Here is a 16820-nt window from a genome sequence, read left to right on the forward strand (position 1 = left end):
TTCCTCATGAACATGGAGGGGAACGCCTTCACGTGGTGGAACTGATATAACGGAGCGGGTCTACTGCCTGGGTATACACGTGTCCCTGGGTATACACACGTCCCTCACCTCCCCCCCTATCCCCCGAAGGTAGGATGGTGAATTGCAGAAGTACCACATCCCCACCACACCCCCACCACACTCCTACCACAATCCAGTACAATTTACTACAGTCCACTACACCCCCACCACAATACCCCCCACTTCACGCTTCACCACAGTCCACCACACACCCCTACCACAATTCACCACACCCCCACCACAATACCCCCCACTTCCAGCCTCACCTTCTGGCGTTTGTATGAACCGGAAGTGATGTATCCGCCATTGTTGTTTTGATGACGTAAGCAGGTAGTTCCGGGCATGAGGGATTTCCAGGGAGGGGGAGGGAAAGAGGGAGGGAGGGAGGGAGGGAGAGAAGGGAGGAAGGAGAGAGGGAGGGAGGGAGGAAGGAAGGATGAGGGAAAGGGAAGAAAGGTTGAGGAAAATGGCGGGAAAGATGGGAGGAAGGAGGGAGGGAGAGAAGGAAGATGAAGGGAAAGCGGGGAGGAAGGAGGGAAGGAGGGAGGGAAAGAGGGGAGGAGGGAGGGAAAGAGGGGAGGGAGGAGGGAAAGAGGGAGGAAGGAGGGAAAGAGGGAGGAGGGAGGGAAAGAGGGGAGGAGGGAGGGAAAGAGGGGAGGAAGGAGGGAAAGAGGGAGGAGGGAGGGAAAGAGGGGAGGAGGGAGGGAAAGAGGAGAGGAAGGGGGGAAAGAAGGGGAGGAAAAGGAAGGAGAGAGAGAGAAGGAAGGAAGGAAAGGGGGAAGAAGAAGGGAACTGGAAGGAGGAGGGAAGAAAGGATGAGGGTAATGGAGGGAAGGAAGGGAGAGAGGATGGAAGGAAGGATGAGGGAAAGAAGGAAGGAAGGAGAGAAATGGAAGGAAGGAGGGAGAGAAGGGAGGGATGAGGGAAGGACGGGAGGAGAGGGAGGGAAGATGGAAGGAAAGGAAGGAGAAGGAGGGAAGGAATGGAGGGAGGAAGAGAACAAATGGAGGAAAGAGGAAGAGAGGTAGAGAGAATTGGAGGGATGGGAGAGAGGAATGATGGAGAGAAGGAGGAGGTGGAGAGAAATTTGAGAAAGAGTGGAGGGAATAGAAGGGGAGGTGAAGGGAAGGGACGAAATACTGGAGGAGAGAGAGAGAGAGGTAAGGTAGGGAGGAAGAGACATTTGATCAATAATTTCCTGAATACCCCCCCACAGCTATCCCTCTCTCTCTCTCTCTCTCTCTCTCTCTCTCTCTCTCTCTCTCTCTCTCTCTCTCTCTCCTCCTGTTTTCCCCATTTCTGTCTCTCTTTCTCAGGGTTGGCATTGATTAAAGCAAATTGATTTAATAATGTGATTAAATCAATATATATATATATTTTTTTAAGTTTACAAAAATAGAATCTGAAGGTGTATAACAGCTGTGTATAACTTTGTATTGGCATTCATTTATTCAGATATTTAAGTATTAAGTCAGCAGGTTTTGGAGAATGGTGCCATTAGACATTGCTACATTGTATGACAGAAAAGATATTTGTACATTTGTGACACTAAGTATTGGAGTGATTTGTACCTGTGAAATACTGAACCATACATCACAAAGCCAAGCCATAAGACTGGGTAGGCAGTGCTGGGTGAGTTAAGACACAAAGCCAAGCCATAAGACTGGGTAGGCAGTGCTGGGTCACTTAAGACACAAAGCCAAGCCATAAGACTGGGTAGGCAGTGCTGGGTCACTTAAGGCACAAAGCCAAGCCATAAGACTGGGTAGGCAGTGCTGGGTCACTTAAGGCACAAAGCCAAGCCATAAGACTGGGTAGGTTGTGCTGGGTGAGTTAAGGCACAAAGCCAAGCCATAAGACTGGGTAGGTTGTGCTGGGTCACTTAAGGCACAAAGCCAAGCCATAAGACTGGGTAGGCAGTGCTGGGTGAGTTAAGGCACAAAGCCAAGCCATAAGACTGGGTAGGTTGTGCTGGGTCACTTAAGGCACAAAGCCAAGCCATAAGACTGGGTAGGTTGTGCTGGGTCACTTAAGGCACAAAGCCAAGCCATAAGACTGGGTAGGCTGTGCTGGGTCACTTAAGGCACAAAGCCAAGCCATAAGACTGGGTAGGCTGTGCTGGGTCACTTAAGGCACAAAGCCAAGCCATAAGACTGGGTAGGCTGTGCTGGGTCACTTAAGGCACAAAGCCAGCCATAAGACTGGGTAGGCTGTGCTGGGTCACTTAAGGCACAAAGCCAAGCCATAAGACTGGGTAGGCTGTGCTGGGTCACTTAAGGCACAAAGCCAGCCATAAGACTGGGTAGGCTGTGCTGGGTCACTTAAGGCACAAAGCCAGCCATAAGACTAGGTAGGCTGTGCTGGGTCACTTAAGGCACAAAGCCAAGCCATAAGACTGGGTAGGCTGTGCTGGGTCACTTAAGGTCATGTCATAATAATATCAGATAAGATTTGTCTGTGTGGTAATATAATCAGCTTTGGAATATGCTGTGTGTATTACCAGTGGCAACTCAGCCCCAACCAGCAGTGTACAGACAGCACTGGATCAGCAATATGCTGTGTGTATTACCAGTGGCAACTCAGCCCCAACCAGCAGTGTACAGACAGCACTGGATCAGCAATATGCTGTGTGTATTACCAGTGGCAACTCAGCCCCAACCAGCAGTGTACAAACAGCACTGGAACAGCAATATGCTGTGTGTATTACCAGTGGCAACTCAGCCCCAACCAGCAGTGTACAGACAGCACTGGATCAGCAATATGCTGTGTGTATTACCAGTGGCAACTCAGCCCCAACCAGCAGTGTACAGACAGCACTGGATCAGGTGTGTAGCTGGAGTGTGGCCAGTGAACCATCAGTGCAGAGACAGCACAACAACTGTACACTATTCGCTACACTGATTTTGATATGGAGAGGGAGGGGGAGGCCAAGGATGAGATGGAGGGATGGAGTGGAGAGGTATATGAGAGAGGGGTGTGTGAATTGGGAACAGGGCCGTGAAATGGCGGGGGACAGGGCGACGTGGAGGCGATTTGTTTGTGGCCACCCCGCACGGGATTGAGGCAATAGATAGATAGATAGATAGATAGATAGATAGATAATATTTTTCTTTGTGGTCATATAATCAGCAAAATCAAACAACTAACAAATAAGATAAATCGAATAAATACAAAATAATTGATTTTTATTTTTTAATTCATAAAATAAAATAATATCAACAACCCTGCTCTTTCTCTTATCTCTTCCCTGTTCTCTCTCCTCCCTCTCGCGCCTCTCTCTCCTCTCTCCCTCTTTTCTTTCCTCTTTCCTCCCGTCTTTCTTTCCCTCCCTCTTTCCTCTCTCCCCTCTCCTGTCCCTCCCAGACTTCCTCCTCTCTTCCCACTTCCTGCATTCTCTCTCTCTCTCTCTCTCCCTCCACCACTCTTTCCTTCCCTCCACTTCCTCCTTCCCTCCTTCCTTCTCCTCGCCTCTCCTTCCTTTCCTCTTCTCCACTTCCTCCTTCTCCCTTCTCTCCCTCCACCTCCCTTTCCTTCCCTCCACTTCCTCCATCCCTCCTTCCTTTCCTCTTCTCCACTTCCTCCTTCCCTCCTTCCTTCTCCCTTCTCTCCCTCCACCTCCCTTTCCTTCCCTCCACGCCCTCCTTCCCTCCTTCCTTCTCCTCGCCTCCTCCCTCCTACACCATCCACAGTTACTTATCAATCAAACTTCATTGTAAGTGTCAATCAAGGAGGAGAAAGACTTAAGTGTTTTTATGATTGTTGTGTGTTATTAGTTGTTGTGTTTGTTTTACACACACACACACACACACACACACACACACACACACACACACACACACACACACACACAGTCTCTCTCTCTCTCTCGTATTGCGGTCATGTGGGTACGCGCTGTGTGTGTGTGTGTGTGTGTGTGTGTGTGTGTGTGTGCGTTACTATTTTCTTTCATCTTTGAGTGTTGTTGTTGTTGTTGTTGTTGTTGTTGTTGGTGGTGGTGATAGTGGTGGTGGTGACAAGTAGATTGAGGTGGTGACAGTGGTGAGAGAGAGGAAGAAATAAGCCTATGGTAGTGATGATGGTAGTAGTGATGAAGATAGTGGTAGGAATGATGGTGATGGTGGTGAATGGTAGGAATGATGGTAGTGGAGATGGTGGTGGTGGTAGTGGTGGTGGTGGTGGTGATGGTGATTTTGGTGGTGAAGTGAGATGTGAGAGAGTTGTAATGATGGTGTTAGTGATGAAGGATGTGGTGGTGGTGATGGAGAAGATTGTGGTGGTGGTGGTGGTAGTGATGGAGAAGATTGTGGTGGTGGAGGTGGTAGTTGTGGTAGAGTAGGTGGTGGTGGAGCAAGTAGTGGAGATGGTAGTGATGGAGAAAGTTGTGGGGGTGAAGGTGGAGCTGGTAGTAGAGGTGATGGTGGTGGTGGTGGAGAAGGTAGCAGTGGTGGGGCAAGTGGTGGAGGTGGTGGTAGTAGTTGTGGTAGGGTAGATGGTGGTGGAGATGGTAGTGATGGAGAAGGCTGTGGTGGTGGTGGTGGGAATGGTAGCAGTGGTGGAGGTGGTGGTGAGGATAGCAGTGGTGGGGGTAGCAGTAGTGGAGGTGGTGGTGGTGGTGAAGGTAGTGGTATATGGAGGTGGTGGTGAGGATAGCAGTGGAGGGGGTAGCAGTAGTGGAGGTGATGGTGGTGGTGTGGAAGGTAGCGGTGGTGGTGGAGGTAGTAGTAGTGGTGGAGGTGGTGGAATGTTAACCACTTTCGCTGTCGGAGGTGGCCTGGGGCGGGCGACCTCCACGGCTGAGTGGTGTAGGGCTGGGCCTCTCCCCGCCTGCTGCCTCACCCCTGCCTCACCTCACCTCCTGCCTCACCTGCCTACCTCAGTGCTGTCGGGGCTGGCAGGCAGGGCGGACGCGCGATCTGCCTTCCTCCTGAGCCTCACGTGTCTGTATTTTTTCAAATTTGACTTTAAACCGTCAGTCGCTTTTAAATTCTTTCAAATTTGACTTTAAACCGTCACTCGTCTTTACATGCTGAGCTGTGAGGAGAGATAAACACTTGAATTTTGGTGGTAATCACGAAGAAGTGCAGTGGAAAAGATGTAGAGCCATAGTATTGTCTTTTTCTGCCACTGAGCTACGTGAAATAAGCTGCAAAAGGACGAAAATCTTGGACGAACCGTTCAAGTAGATGCTGACTTAACGAAAATCCATCCTTTCAGTTTCCTTTAATCCCAAGTGAAGTCAGATTAGAGGCGCGATTTGACTAGTAACCAAGGAGATTCAACTGTACTTCAAACCAGTATTCATGACCCGGTTCTGTCAGATAACAAACAGATTTTTAGTGAAGGATGTGGATTGGCAACTGATGCATTGAAGTCTCCTTATATGCTGTGTGGTTCTTTTTCAATACTCTGTTCTGTCTAACTTGGCCTAAAATTATCGTCTCCATCCTTAATGCTGAACTGTGACTGGAGATGAGCACGAAAATACAGTGCTGATCACGAATAAGTGCTGTGAAAGGATGTAGAGCCTTATTTTGTCATTAGGTACAGGAAATAAACTGCAAAGAGACGGAAATCGAAAATCATCGTAAGGTAGAGGAACAAAATTGAATGAGGGAGGATGGGTGAGTGATGCTGCTGCTGCTGCTGATGATGATGGCAGTGTGTGGAGGGTGAGGCTACAGGATGCTGCGTGCTGGGGGCGTGTGTGTTGCGGGGCCTGGGCCTGGGGATGCAGCCCACAATAAAGTGTCCCCCAGGATTCGAGCACTGCAGGATAGACTCATGGACTCCCTGCCATCTGAGGGTGGGTGGGAGTGCCTGTCCCCGGCCCAGCGTGAGGCCATCCTGTCCCTGCACCGGTGCAGGGCCATATCCACGGACGACTCTAGTGACCATGGGGATGCCGCCCCACGTCGGCCTGTCCGTGGCCAGGGTGCCGTGAGTCGTATGGGCCGCAGCCGCAGCTATGATGACAGGCTGGAGAGTGAGACGGATGACTCTGGTGTGCGTGGCAGCAGTGGTGCCACCAGCCACAACAGCCTGGACGATGACTCCAGTGATCATGGCCTGCGTCGTGGCCCAGGCCGCTTCACCAAGGCTGCCAGTGCTGACCGTGCTGGCCGTCGCCATGCTGCTGACCCTCACCAGGCTGCCAGGACCCGCAGGCCAGAAGTCACCAATGGTTTGGGCAATGTCAACAAGATGATATCCAAACAGATGAGCAAAAACCCCGCAGCCTCAAACATCACGCTGGACTGCCGCAACGTGCAGGGGGAAAAGCGCCGTCGGTCTCGAGTGGATGCCGATGCCTTCAGGGATGCTGGTGCTGTACGGGGGCTGGAGGCCATCAGGGAGGCCGGGCCAGTACGTAGGACTCCTGATGCCTACGCCGGTGATGCCAAATTTGTACATGGTGGTAAGGAAGTTGCCACCTCGGAGGATTATGACAGTGGTGTAAACCTGAGGCATGAAGACAGTCTGGAAGACTTTGTGAAGCAGGTGGTGGCGTGTGACATGACAGGTGAACGTCTACACAGTGCCACCACCACCTCTCCCGCCCCACTACCACACAGACATGACCCATCCACAGACCGTCTGGCCACCAATGAAGATCTCACCCCCAGGAAGACCTCCACAGACCGCGACCCACTTGGAGGGTGGGACCGCTCTGGTGCTCGGCCGGACCAGGGCCACAAAAAGGAGCGGACCAAGGTGGGCCGGGCTGGGGGTGACCAGCCACTGAAGAGTAACATGAAAGTGGGGTATGGTGCCCGCCTTAATTCCACTTTTGACTACCGCACCAGCCTCAACCAAGAAGTCAACCGCTACACCAGCAACTGGAACAATTTCATCCTGAACCATGATGTACCCATCCGTCCTGCTGCTCCTGTTGCAGCTGGCCCACCTCGGGAGCCTCGCTTCACAAAGAATGGGGGTGGTGGTATGGCCCGCAGCACCGGCAACCTGGCCATGGCTGCCAAGGCTGCTGCACAAGCCAAGAGGGACCCGGTCATGTGGGCAGCTGCGGACCCCAGGGGCACTCCTAGTAATTCAAGCGACCGTGGCTCCGGCAAGAAGTATGTCCGCAGTAAGAGTCTGGACCGTAGATACCTGGAGGATGACTCCAGCGATGAAGACAGTGACTTTGAAACCCGCCGCAGGACAGACCGAGTGCGGCGGTACCAGCGAGGCAACCCCGAACGTGAGGTGGGGCGGAGCCGGGGTGAGGAGCGGGGTGGTCCCATTAAGGCCAAGAGTGCCTGGGATCTCACCGAGCCCGCCAGGCCATGGAGGGACGACTTTGATGACTTTGAGAAGGCTGGTTTTCACAAACGGAGTGATTTTCGTAGTCGGTGGGAGAGCGAGGATGGGCATGGACGCCTGAGGAAAATCAGCAACGAGAGTGAGTTCAGCCGCAGCCAGTGGAACCGCCGCAGCTGCGACTTTGAGGTGGAGCTGTCCACCCATGACTTTGACCAGGGGGACGACAAGGTGGAATTTGACCGCAAGAGGTGGTACCGCCGCAGCTGTGACCTGGACCTGGACTTTGAGCTTCATCATGGCCACGAGGGGGACGAGGATGCCTGGGGGCCACAGACCCCCTGCCCAGCCCACCCCGACACCCAGCCACCCCTCCACATGCCGCAGGAGCAACACGATGGGGGCCAGGGGGGGCGGCGCACTCGCTTGGAGGACTACTACCGCTCCAAGACCAGCCTGGAACACCGGGATAAGCGAGAGAGGAGCCGCACACCGCACCTCCTGCGGGGTAAGCTGCGCCTCCTGAGGGCCTTCCTCTCATTTTGAGCCGGGACGCCGCTCACTAACACGCTCACCGCTCTGCTTCACTGCCCTCCCACCGCTTCTCTTGCCCTCTGTTGCCCCTGCTTCAGCCTCGCACATGGAAGAACCCAAGGTGGATTCTTGGACTGCCTCTTGGACACAGTTTATCACCCGCTTGCCCCTGTTCACCCAGCACCACAAACGGGGACCTGAAAATAACAGCAGTGGTTACGGCTTTTATTCTAGGGGAAGATTTGTCAGCAATGGCACACGTGTACTCAACTGGCACCAATCAAAGCCTTCTTTTTCTTCCTTGCTTCACTGCCACTCTTTCGGGAAAGGCTCCTCTGGCCCACAGAAGATGTCGACTTCCCCACGCCCCAACAAGTGCCCTGGTGCCACTCTAACAGTACACACCTTCAGCGACAGGACCCGGTGCCACTCTAACAGTACACTCCATGAAATACAGAACCTGGCACTTTGAAGTACAGAGCCTGGTCCCACTCTGCCCCTCGAAATACAGGACTTGGTGCCACTCTTGCAGTACACACCCAACAGAACCTGACTGACGTGTGTCGATGTATGAATTATGGAGTTGCCAAACCCAAACTCACAGATATCGATACACACACACACACACACACACACACACACACACACACACACACACACACACACACACACACACACACACACAAAATACCAACAAGAGGGCAGAATATATCAGGAATCTCGTCAAGACTTTAAAAACACTGACATTACCGCTAGAGAAGTGCTAAATATCCACGAAAATGACTGTGGCATCATGAAAAATTAGAGGCAGTTGCTAGAAAGAGTTTAAAATAGAAAAACACTCACCAGAACTTTATTATATATATTATTTGCCTGACGTTAGAGAAAAAAGAAAGTGCTATGAAATCTCTCGCCCAACTTTTACTAAAAAAAAAAATGAAAACTTAGCAACGAAAAAGTGCTCAATTATCAAAAATGTCGTTGAAAGTTATTAAAAAGCTAATTAAGCGTTTTTTTGTTACCCAATGTTAAAATAGTGACTAAATGAAAGTGACTCAATCTAGCGAAAAAACGCTAACTAGGGAGCTGTTCCGTATCACCATTTAGCGAAAAACCGCTCCCTTAGCAACTCTGAAGGCTTGAATACATCTCATCGGCCAAGGAAGCTCCCTAACACCTCATCCTTATTGATTTATTCTTGGATATAGCCCAGTAATGTCGTTTTGTAGGTTATTTATGCAGAGTATGGAGATAATTGAATGATTTTAGTAACACGGAAGAGGAAAGCAAGGCATAATAAGCAAAAGCAAATCACTTAGGAAAAGGGGGTGTCATAAGCAAGATAAATCGCATAGGAAGAGGTGTTAGGGAGCTTTCTTAACCGACGAAGCCTGTGTATATAAAGATCACACACACCTTTCTCTCCCAAACACATATATAAGAAGATAGTGATGTTAATATATAGAATTATTTTTATAGGTGTATATAATATTTCAGTGTTTATGTAGCCAAAAAAAAACTAGAATTTTTATATATTTAGTGGCCTTAACGCGTTTTTCATAGCGATTTATTTTGTATATGTAAATTTGAAGTTTGAATGCTTAAATGTTTGTATCTTAACGCCTTTTTCGTAGCGGTTTATTTTGTATATTTGAATTTGAAGTTTGAATGTTTAAATGTTTGTATCTTAACGCCTTTTTCATAGCGATTTATTTTGTATATGTAAATTTGAAGTTTGAATGCTTAAATGTTTGTATCTTAACGCCTTTTTCATAGCGGTTTATTTTGTATATGTAAATTTGAAGTTTGAATGCTTAAATGATTGTATCTTAACGCCTTTTTCATAGCGGTTTATTTTGTATATTTGAATTTGAAGTTTGAATGTTTAAATGTTTGTATCTTATCGCCTTTTTCATAGCGATTTATTTTGTATATTTAATTTTGAAGCTTGAATGTTTAAATGTTTGTATCTTAACGCCTTTTTCTTAGCGATTTATTTTGTATATTTGATTTTGAAGTTCGAATGTTTAAATGTTTGTGTCGTAACGCCTTTTTCATAGCGATTTATTTTGTACATTTAATTTTGAAGTTTGAATGTTTAAATGTTTTGTATCTTAACGCCTTTTTCATAGCGATTTATTTTGTATATTTTGAATGTTTAAGTGTTTCAGAGAGTTTTGTCTTTATAATGGGCCTTGTCTTTAAGGGATATAGAACCGTAACGCCTTCTCCATAGCGATTTATTTTGTATATTTATCTTTGATGTTTGAATGTTTAATATTTGAGGGGGTTTTGTGTTTATATTGCCCGTATATTAAGTAGTATGGGGGGCTCCTTAACGCCTTTTCCATAGCGATTTGTTTTATTTTATTTTGTTATGACGTTATTTATATATATCCTGTACCACCATAGAAATTTAGGTAGTTGTAATAGGCAAAATTCCAATTTGTTCCAAAAATAAATCGCTCAGATACGCGTGTTGCGGTATTATGCTCCTTAAAGACGGCTCTATATGTCTTTCAGAAATATACCGTTAGTGTCAAAAGTTCTCTAATAGTTCCAGTTGCAGAATCAATCGCTAAGGGACAGATGTTACGGTAGAGTTGCAAAATAAATCACTGAGGGACGGATGTTACGGTAGAGTTGCAATATAAGTAAATAAAATACAGTGGGTGTCAAAAGTTACCCAAAAATTCGTGCAGTAATTTCTCTATTGATTCCAGTCGCAAAATAAATCGCCCACGGACAGGTGTTAGGTATCAAAAGTTAGCCAAGAATTCCCTACCTGCCTTTTTTCCCTGTCCTCCTCATTAGTCAGGGAACTTTTGACTCCGACTGTGCATTCGGGAAATTAACGAGTGTTTTTATAGATTCTTAGCAAATTTTCCTAAGTGATTTATTCTGTGGCTTTATTACCGTCGAAGTTAATGATTGAGACCAGTAATGATTTTAAAAATGATACCGTATAAATGCAAGAGAATATTGACGAGAAATTTTCGGAATAAATCGCTATGGAACAGGTGCTGCGGTCCTCCAACCCATTTACAGTACCGGCCCATAGTCTGTCTTGTGTAAGTTTTTTGGTCCATGTGCGTGTAAAGTGTGTACATACGTGTCTGTGTGTGGGTGTGGTGTAGGGGACGTACATGGCTGGCTGGAACTGCCCCCCCCCTGCATCCCCCCACGCCCCCCTCCCCCCAGAATCCCCCTCCCCCCTCCCTCTACCCCTCTGCATCTGCCCTCCCCCACCCTCTCCCTCTTTACCCCCCTCTCCCTCTCCCCCTCCTTCTACCTCTCTCCATCCCCCTCCCTCTTTCTCCCCCTTCCTCTACCCCCCCTATCCTCCCTTGCGTCCCCCAACATCCCTTCCCTCTCCCCCTCTCTCTACGCCACTGCACCCCCCCCACTCCCCCTCCCTCACCCTCCACCCCTCTGCATCCCCATCCCACACCCCTTCTCCCTCTCCTTCCCCCATCCCATCCCTACCCCACTGCATTCCCTATCCCATCCCATCTTTATCCCACTTCTCTTTTACATCCCCATTCCCTATCCCATATCCCATTCCTCTCTCCCATTCTCCATCTGTCAGTCCCCCCCCCATCCCTACCCCCTTCTGTTACCTCCCCTCCCACACCACCCCATCTATCTGCCCCCCCATCCCACCCCCTTCTGTTACATCCTCCCCACACCCTATCTCCCCCCATCCCACCCCCTTCTGTTACATCCTCCCCACACCCTATCCATCTCTCCCCCCATCCCTACCCCCCATCCATCTCCCCCACCATCCCCACCCGTTGTACAGTGTTGGTGATATTGTAATGGTGCCTAGGCAAATGTAATATAGTTTAGTACAATTATATACTATCTGCGTACACTGTCGTCTCACTTACACCTCTCCTGTGTACTGTAGCGTATGTGAATCTGTGTACGTAATCAGTATGTGCACCTTTTGTGTGTGTATGTACGTTTTCCTTATGTGCATGTGTGGTTATGTATGTATGTTTACCAGTGTGCTTGTTAGTGTGTGTGTGTTTGATGTCTGTGTGTGCACGTATGTTTATGTGTGTGTAGTGTATGTGTATCCATGTACGTTATTAGTATGTGCATGTATGTTTGTGTATGTATAATTGTGACCGTATTCTGCTGCTACTACCACTGCTACTACTACTACTACTGCTACTACTACTACTACTTCTACTACTACTACTATTATTATTATTATTATTAATTATTATATTATTATTTTTATTATTGCTACTACTTCCACCACCACCACTACTACTACTACTACTACTACTACTACTACTACTATTATTATTATCATTATTATTATTATTATTATTATTACAACAAAAACAACAACAACAACAACTACTACTACTACTACTACCACTATCACTACTACAACTACTGCGATGACCCACATTCTCGTCGGGTAAGGAAGCTCCCTAACACCTTTTCTTAAGCGATTTAGTCTCCTTAACACACCTTACGCTCATAGTCTGGTACATAAATCCTTCCCATATCACCACACACCCATAGCCAAAAATAAATCGCTTAGGAAAAGGACATTAACCACCCATATCCAAAAATAAATCGCTTAGGAATAGGTGTTAGGGAGCTTCCTCAACCGAGAATTGAAAAGTAGACGGGAGGATAGGATGGAGGGAGAGGAGGAAGGGAGAGGAAGGAGAGTAAGGGAGAGGAGAGAGGGAAGGAAGGAAGGAAAGGGAGGAAGGAAGGGAAGGGGGAGGGAAGGAACGAAGGGAGAGAGAGACGAGGGAAGGAAGGAAGGAAGGGAAGGGGGAGGGAAGGAACGAAGGGAGAGAGAGACGAGGGAAGGAAGGAAGGAAGGGAAGGGGGAGGGAAGGAACGAAGGGAGAGAGAGACGAGGGAAGGAAGGAAGGAAGGGAAGGGGGAGGGAAGGAACGAAGGGAGAGAGAGACGAGGGAAGGAAGGAAGGAAGGGAAGGGGGAGGGAAGGAACGAAGGGAGAGAGAGACGAGGGAAGGAACGAAGGGAGAGAGAGACGAGGGAAGGAACGAAGGGAGAGAGAGACGAGGGAAGGAACGAAGGGAGAGAGAGACGAGGGAAGGAACGAAGGGAGAGAGAGACGAGGGAAGGAAGGAAGGAAGGGAAGGGGGAGGGAAGGAACGAAGGGAGAGAGAGACGAGGGAAGGAACGAAGGGAGAGAGAGACGAGGGAAGGAAGGAAGGAAGGAAGGGAAGGAACGAAGGGAGAGAGAGACGAGGGAAGGAACGAAGGGAGAGAGAGACGAGGGAAGGAAGGAAGGAAATGGAGGAAGGAAGGGAAGGGGGAGGGAAGGAACGAAGGGAGAGACGAGGGAAGGAAGGAAGGAAGAGGAAACGGAGGAAAGCAGAGGAAGGAGGAGTGAGAGGAAGGGAGGGGGGAAGGGGAGGAAGGGAGAGAAGGAAGGAGGGAAAGAACGAAGAGAGGAAGAGAAAGGGAGGAGGGGGAGAGGAAGGGAAGGCAGGAAAGCGGAGGAAGGAGGAGTGAGAGGAAGGGAGGGGGGAAGGGGAGGGAGAGTGGGGGGAAGGTAGGAGGGGGGATGTTGGCTCCATGTGTGTGAGGCAAGAGTGTATAACGACTCTAATTGCCCTAACGAGGATGTTAAGGGGTTCATTAGACGACAAGGGGGACATACATACATACACACACATATACATACATACATACACACATACACACACATACATACATATCTACCTGCCTACTTATCTAGACATACATACATTGTTATAAACATACACATTCAAACACACATACCTATCTACCCACCTGCCTACCTACCTGCCTACATACATACACTTACATACATACATACACACACGTTCCTACCTCCCCAGCAGCATACATACATACACCTACTTACACACATACCTACCTACCTACTTACACACACACACGATGCAACATTCCCAGCCTGACACAATCCTTTAACAGTATAAGTAGGAAGAGTCAGGCAATACACACACACACACACACACACACACACACACACACACACACACACACACACACACACACACACACACACACACACACTGACTTGATATAATTTGGAAGAGTCAGGTAATACATTCCCTCACTCGATGTAGTGCTGCTTTGGGTGTCTGCCCGTTCCTCTCTTCATTCCTTCCTCTTCTGTCTTTCCTTCATTCTTTCCTCTTCCTTCTGCCTGTGGGTGACTCTACACTGAGTGACAAGCCAAATGGTTTTCCTGTACACCAGGAAACCATTTACTACGGTGGGTGGTAACCATATAACCAGATTATGGCGCCTGGTGGTTTAGTGGGTAATTACGGCGCTCCAATCGGATTGAGCCGGTGAAGGTTTATATCCAAGGGGTGGTTGGGGTTTATTGCTCACGTAATGCCACTCAGGGATGAGTGAGGCTGGTCACTCGCATCTTAAATGTCAGCACCAACTTGCCTAGCCACGGGCTCCTACGCTTCTCATGGGGAAGCGTAGGAGTGGATGATGGATGGATGGATTATTATTATTATTATCATCATTATCATTATTATTATTATTATTATTTAGATAGGTAGGAGGAAGGAGTGACATACTGAGGGAGTGAGAGTAACGGTGTCATAAGTGTGTCAGGTCAGGTGTGTCAGGTGAGTAGGCTGTCACGCTTCACCTGTCGACCTTACCTGGCGGGGGGGGGGGTGCAGGGGGCAGGGGGCAAGGGTACAGAAAGCCCCACCCTGTCCTTACACACACACACACACACACACACACACACACACACACACACACACACACACACACACACACACACACATGTCGTAACCATCTCATCATCCTCATTGCTGTGTTTGTTATACGAGGACTCTAACAAAACCCTAACACCTTTTCCTAAGCGATTTATTTTGTTGGACTATTATTTATCACCACTTTCACCCCTAACACCTCTTCCTAAGTGGTTTATTTTGTTTGACATCACTTTCACCCGTAACACCTCTTCCTAGGTGATTTATTTTGTTGGACTGTTATTTATCACTACTTTCACCCCTAACACCTTTTCCTTAGTGGTTTGTTTTGTACTTCTTTCACCACTTTCCTCACAGATGCTTCAGATTACGTTCTCGTCGGGTAAGGAAGCTCCCTAACACCTCTTCCGTAGCGATTTATTTTTGGCTGTGTCTGGTTAATATCCTTTTGTACGTTATTTATGCAGAGTATGGCGATATTGGAAGGATTTATGTAACACAGAAGAGGACAGTAAGGTGTAATAAGCAAAGTAAATCGCTTAGGAAAAGGTGTTAGGGAGCTTCCATAACTCTTGTATCCATGTCTGTCAAGGAAGCTCCCTAACACCTCTCCCTTAGCGATTTATTTTGAGGATTGAGAAATATACGATACCCTTTACACACACACACACACACACACACACACACACTCACATTCAAACTTAAAAGGGAAGCATTCTCTCTCTCTCTCTCTCTCTCATACCAATCCTGCATCAAACAACCCTAGCATGTATTCAGTATGGGCGGTGGGTCTTAGTGCACAAATGGTGATAGGAAAAAATAATATGTGGCAGAGTCGGTACAGCGTTTTTTGGTATATGTAGGTGTAAGTTTGAAGGCAAGTTTTTTGAGGGTGGGGTGGGCGGGTGGGTGGGTGGGGGTGTTAAACAAAGAGAGGGTGTATCCGGTGGTTGTGGGGTAAGGAAGAAGGGGAGGTGGTGGGTGTGGGTGTAGGGGAGGGTGGGGAGAGGTGTGAGGCAGGGTTTGGTGTAGGGAAGGGTGGGAGGGTGTGGGTGTATGGGAGAGAGGGATGGGTGTTGGTTCGGGTGGGGAGAGGTGTGAGGCAGGGTTGGGTGTAGGGAAGGGTGGGGAGAGGTGTGAGGCAGGGTTGGGTGTATGGGAGAGAGGGAGGGGTGTGGGTGTAGGGGAGGGTGGCAGGGTTGGATGTAGGGGAAGGTGGGAGGGTGTGGGTGTATGGGAAAGAGGGAGGGTGTGGGTGTGGGTATGGGTGTAGAGGAGGGTGGGAGAGTATGGGTGTTAGGAAGGGGAGGGGGGGGTGAGAGAGAGGATGTGGGTGTGGGTTTGGGTGTAGGGGAGGGATGTGGTGGGGATGGAAGAAGGGGAGGGGGGAGGAAGAATTAGTGTAGGAGAAGAAAGAGGAGGAGGAGGGGAGGGGAGAAGGGTGAATGTAAGTGGGAGGGGGAGGGGAGGGGGGAGTGAATGAGAGGGAGGGGGAGGGGAGGGGGGAGTGAATGAGAGGGAGGGGGGGAGAGTAATAACAATAACGGATTTGAGAGGTGGGGGTGGGGGAGGGGGGAGGAAAATGGGGTTTGCAGGGCAGGGGGAAGACGTGAGTGGAGGAGGGAACGGAAGGAGGGGAAATATGGAGGGAGGAGAGAAGGGAGGGAGGGAAGACATGGAGGAAAGGAGGAAAGACTTGAAAGGGAGGGAAACTAAGAAGGAAAGACTGAGTGGAGGAAAGAGGGAGGGAGGGAAGACATGGAGGAAAGAAGGGAGGGAGGGAAGACATGGAGGAAAGAAGGGAGGGAGGGAAAATATGAAGGAAAGGAGGAAAGACATATTGGAGGGAAGAAGGGAGGGAGGGAAAGCATGGAGGAAAGGAGGAAAGTACAAAGGAAGGCAGAGAGGAATGTATAAGGCAACCATCAGAAGGGAGGGAGGGAAAAAGAGAGAGAGGGAGGAAGGGAGAAGAGAGAAAGAAGGAAGGAGGAAGGAAAAAGAGAGAAGGGAGAAAGGAGGGAGGGGAAGAGAGAGAAAGAGGGAGGAAGGAAGAAGAGAGAAGGAGGAAGGGGAAAAGAGAGAAGGAGGGAGGGAGGAAGAAGAGAGTAGGAGGAAAGGAGGAAGGGAAGGGAAGGGAGACACGAAAAAGGATGGTGTGAGGAAGGAAGAGAGAGGGAGGGAAGGAGAGAGAAAAGAGAGAGAGAGAGAGAGCAAAGGAAAGCAGACAGCA

The 16820-nt window shown here is 48.9% G+C and overlaps 1 protein-coding gene across 1 annotated transcript in view; it reads left to right on the forward strand.

Moving 5' to 3' along the window:
* Positions 1–5742: 5742 nt before the first annotated feature.
* The window catches only part of LOC145399349 (uncharacterized), an 88331-nt gene continuing 77253 nt past the window's right edge, over positions 5743–16820 (forward strand). The window contains exon 1 of the mRNA XM_080272003.1: positions 5743–7828. Within this exon, the coding sequence (XP_080128129.1) occupies positions 5743–7828 (2086 nt within the window). The remainder of the gene's footprint in view (positions 7829–16820) is intronic.

Source organism: Coenobita brevimanus, chromosome 48 (assembly GCF_032717465.1).
Source record: "Coenobita brevimanus isolate Jiangsu-jjx chromosome 48, ASM3271746v2, whole genome shotgun sequence".
Taxonomy (NCBI): domain Eukaryota; kingdom Metazoa; phylum Arthropoda; class Malacostraca; order Decapoda; family Coenobitidae; genus Coenobita; species Coenobita brevimanus.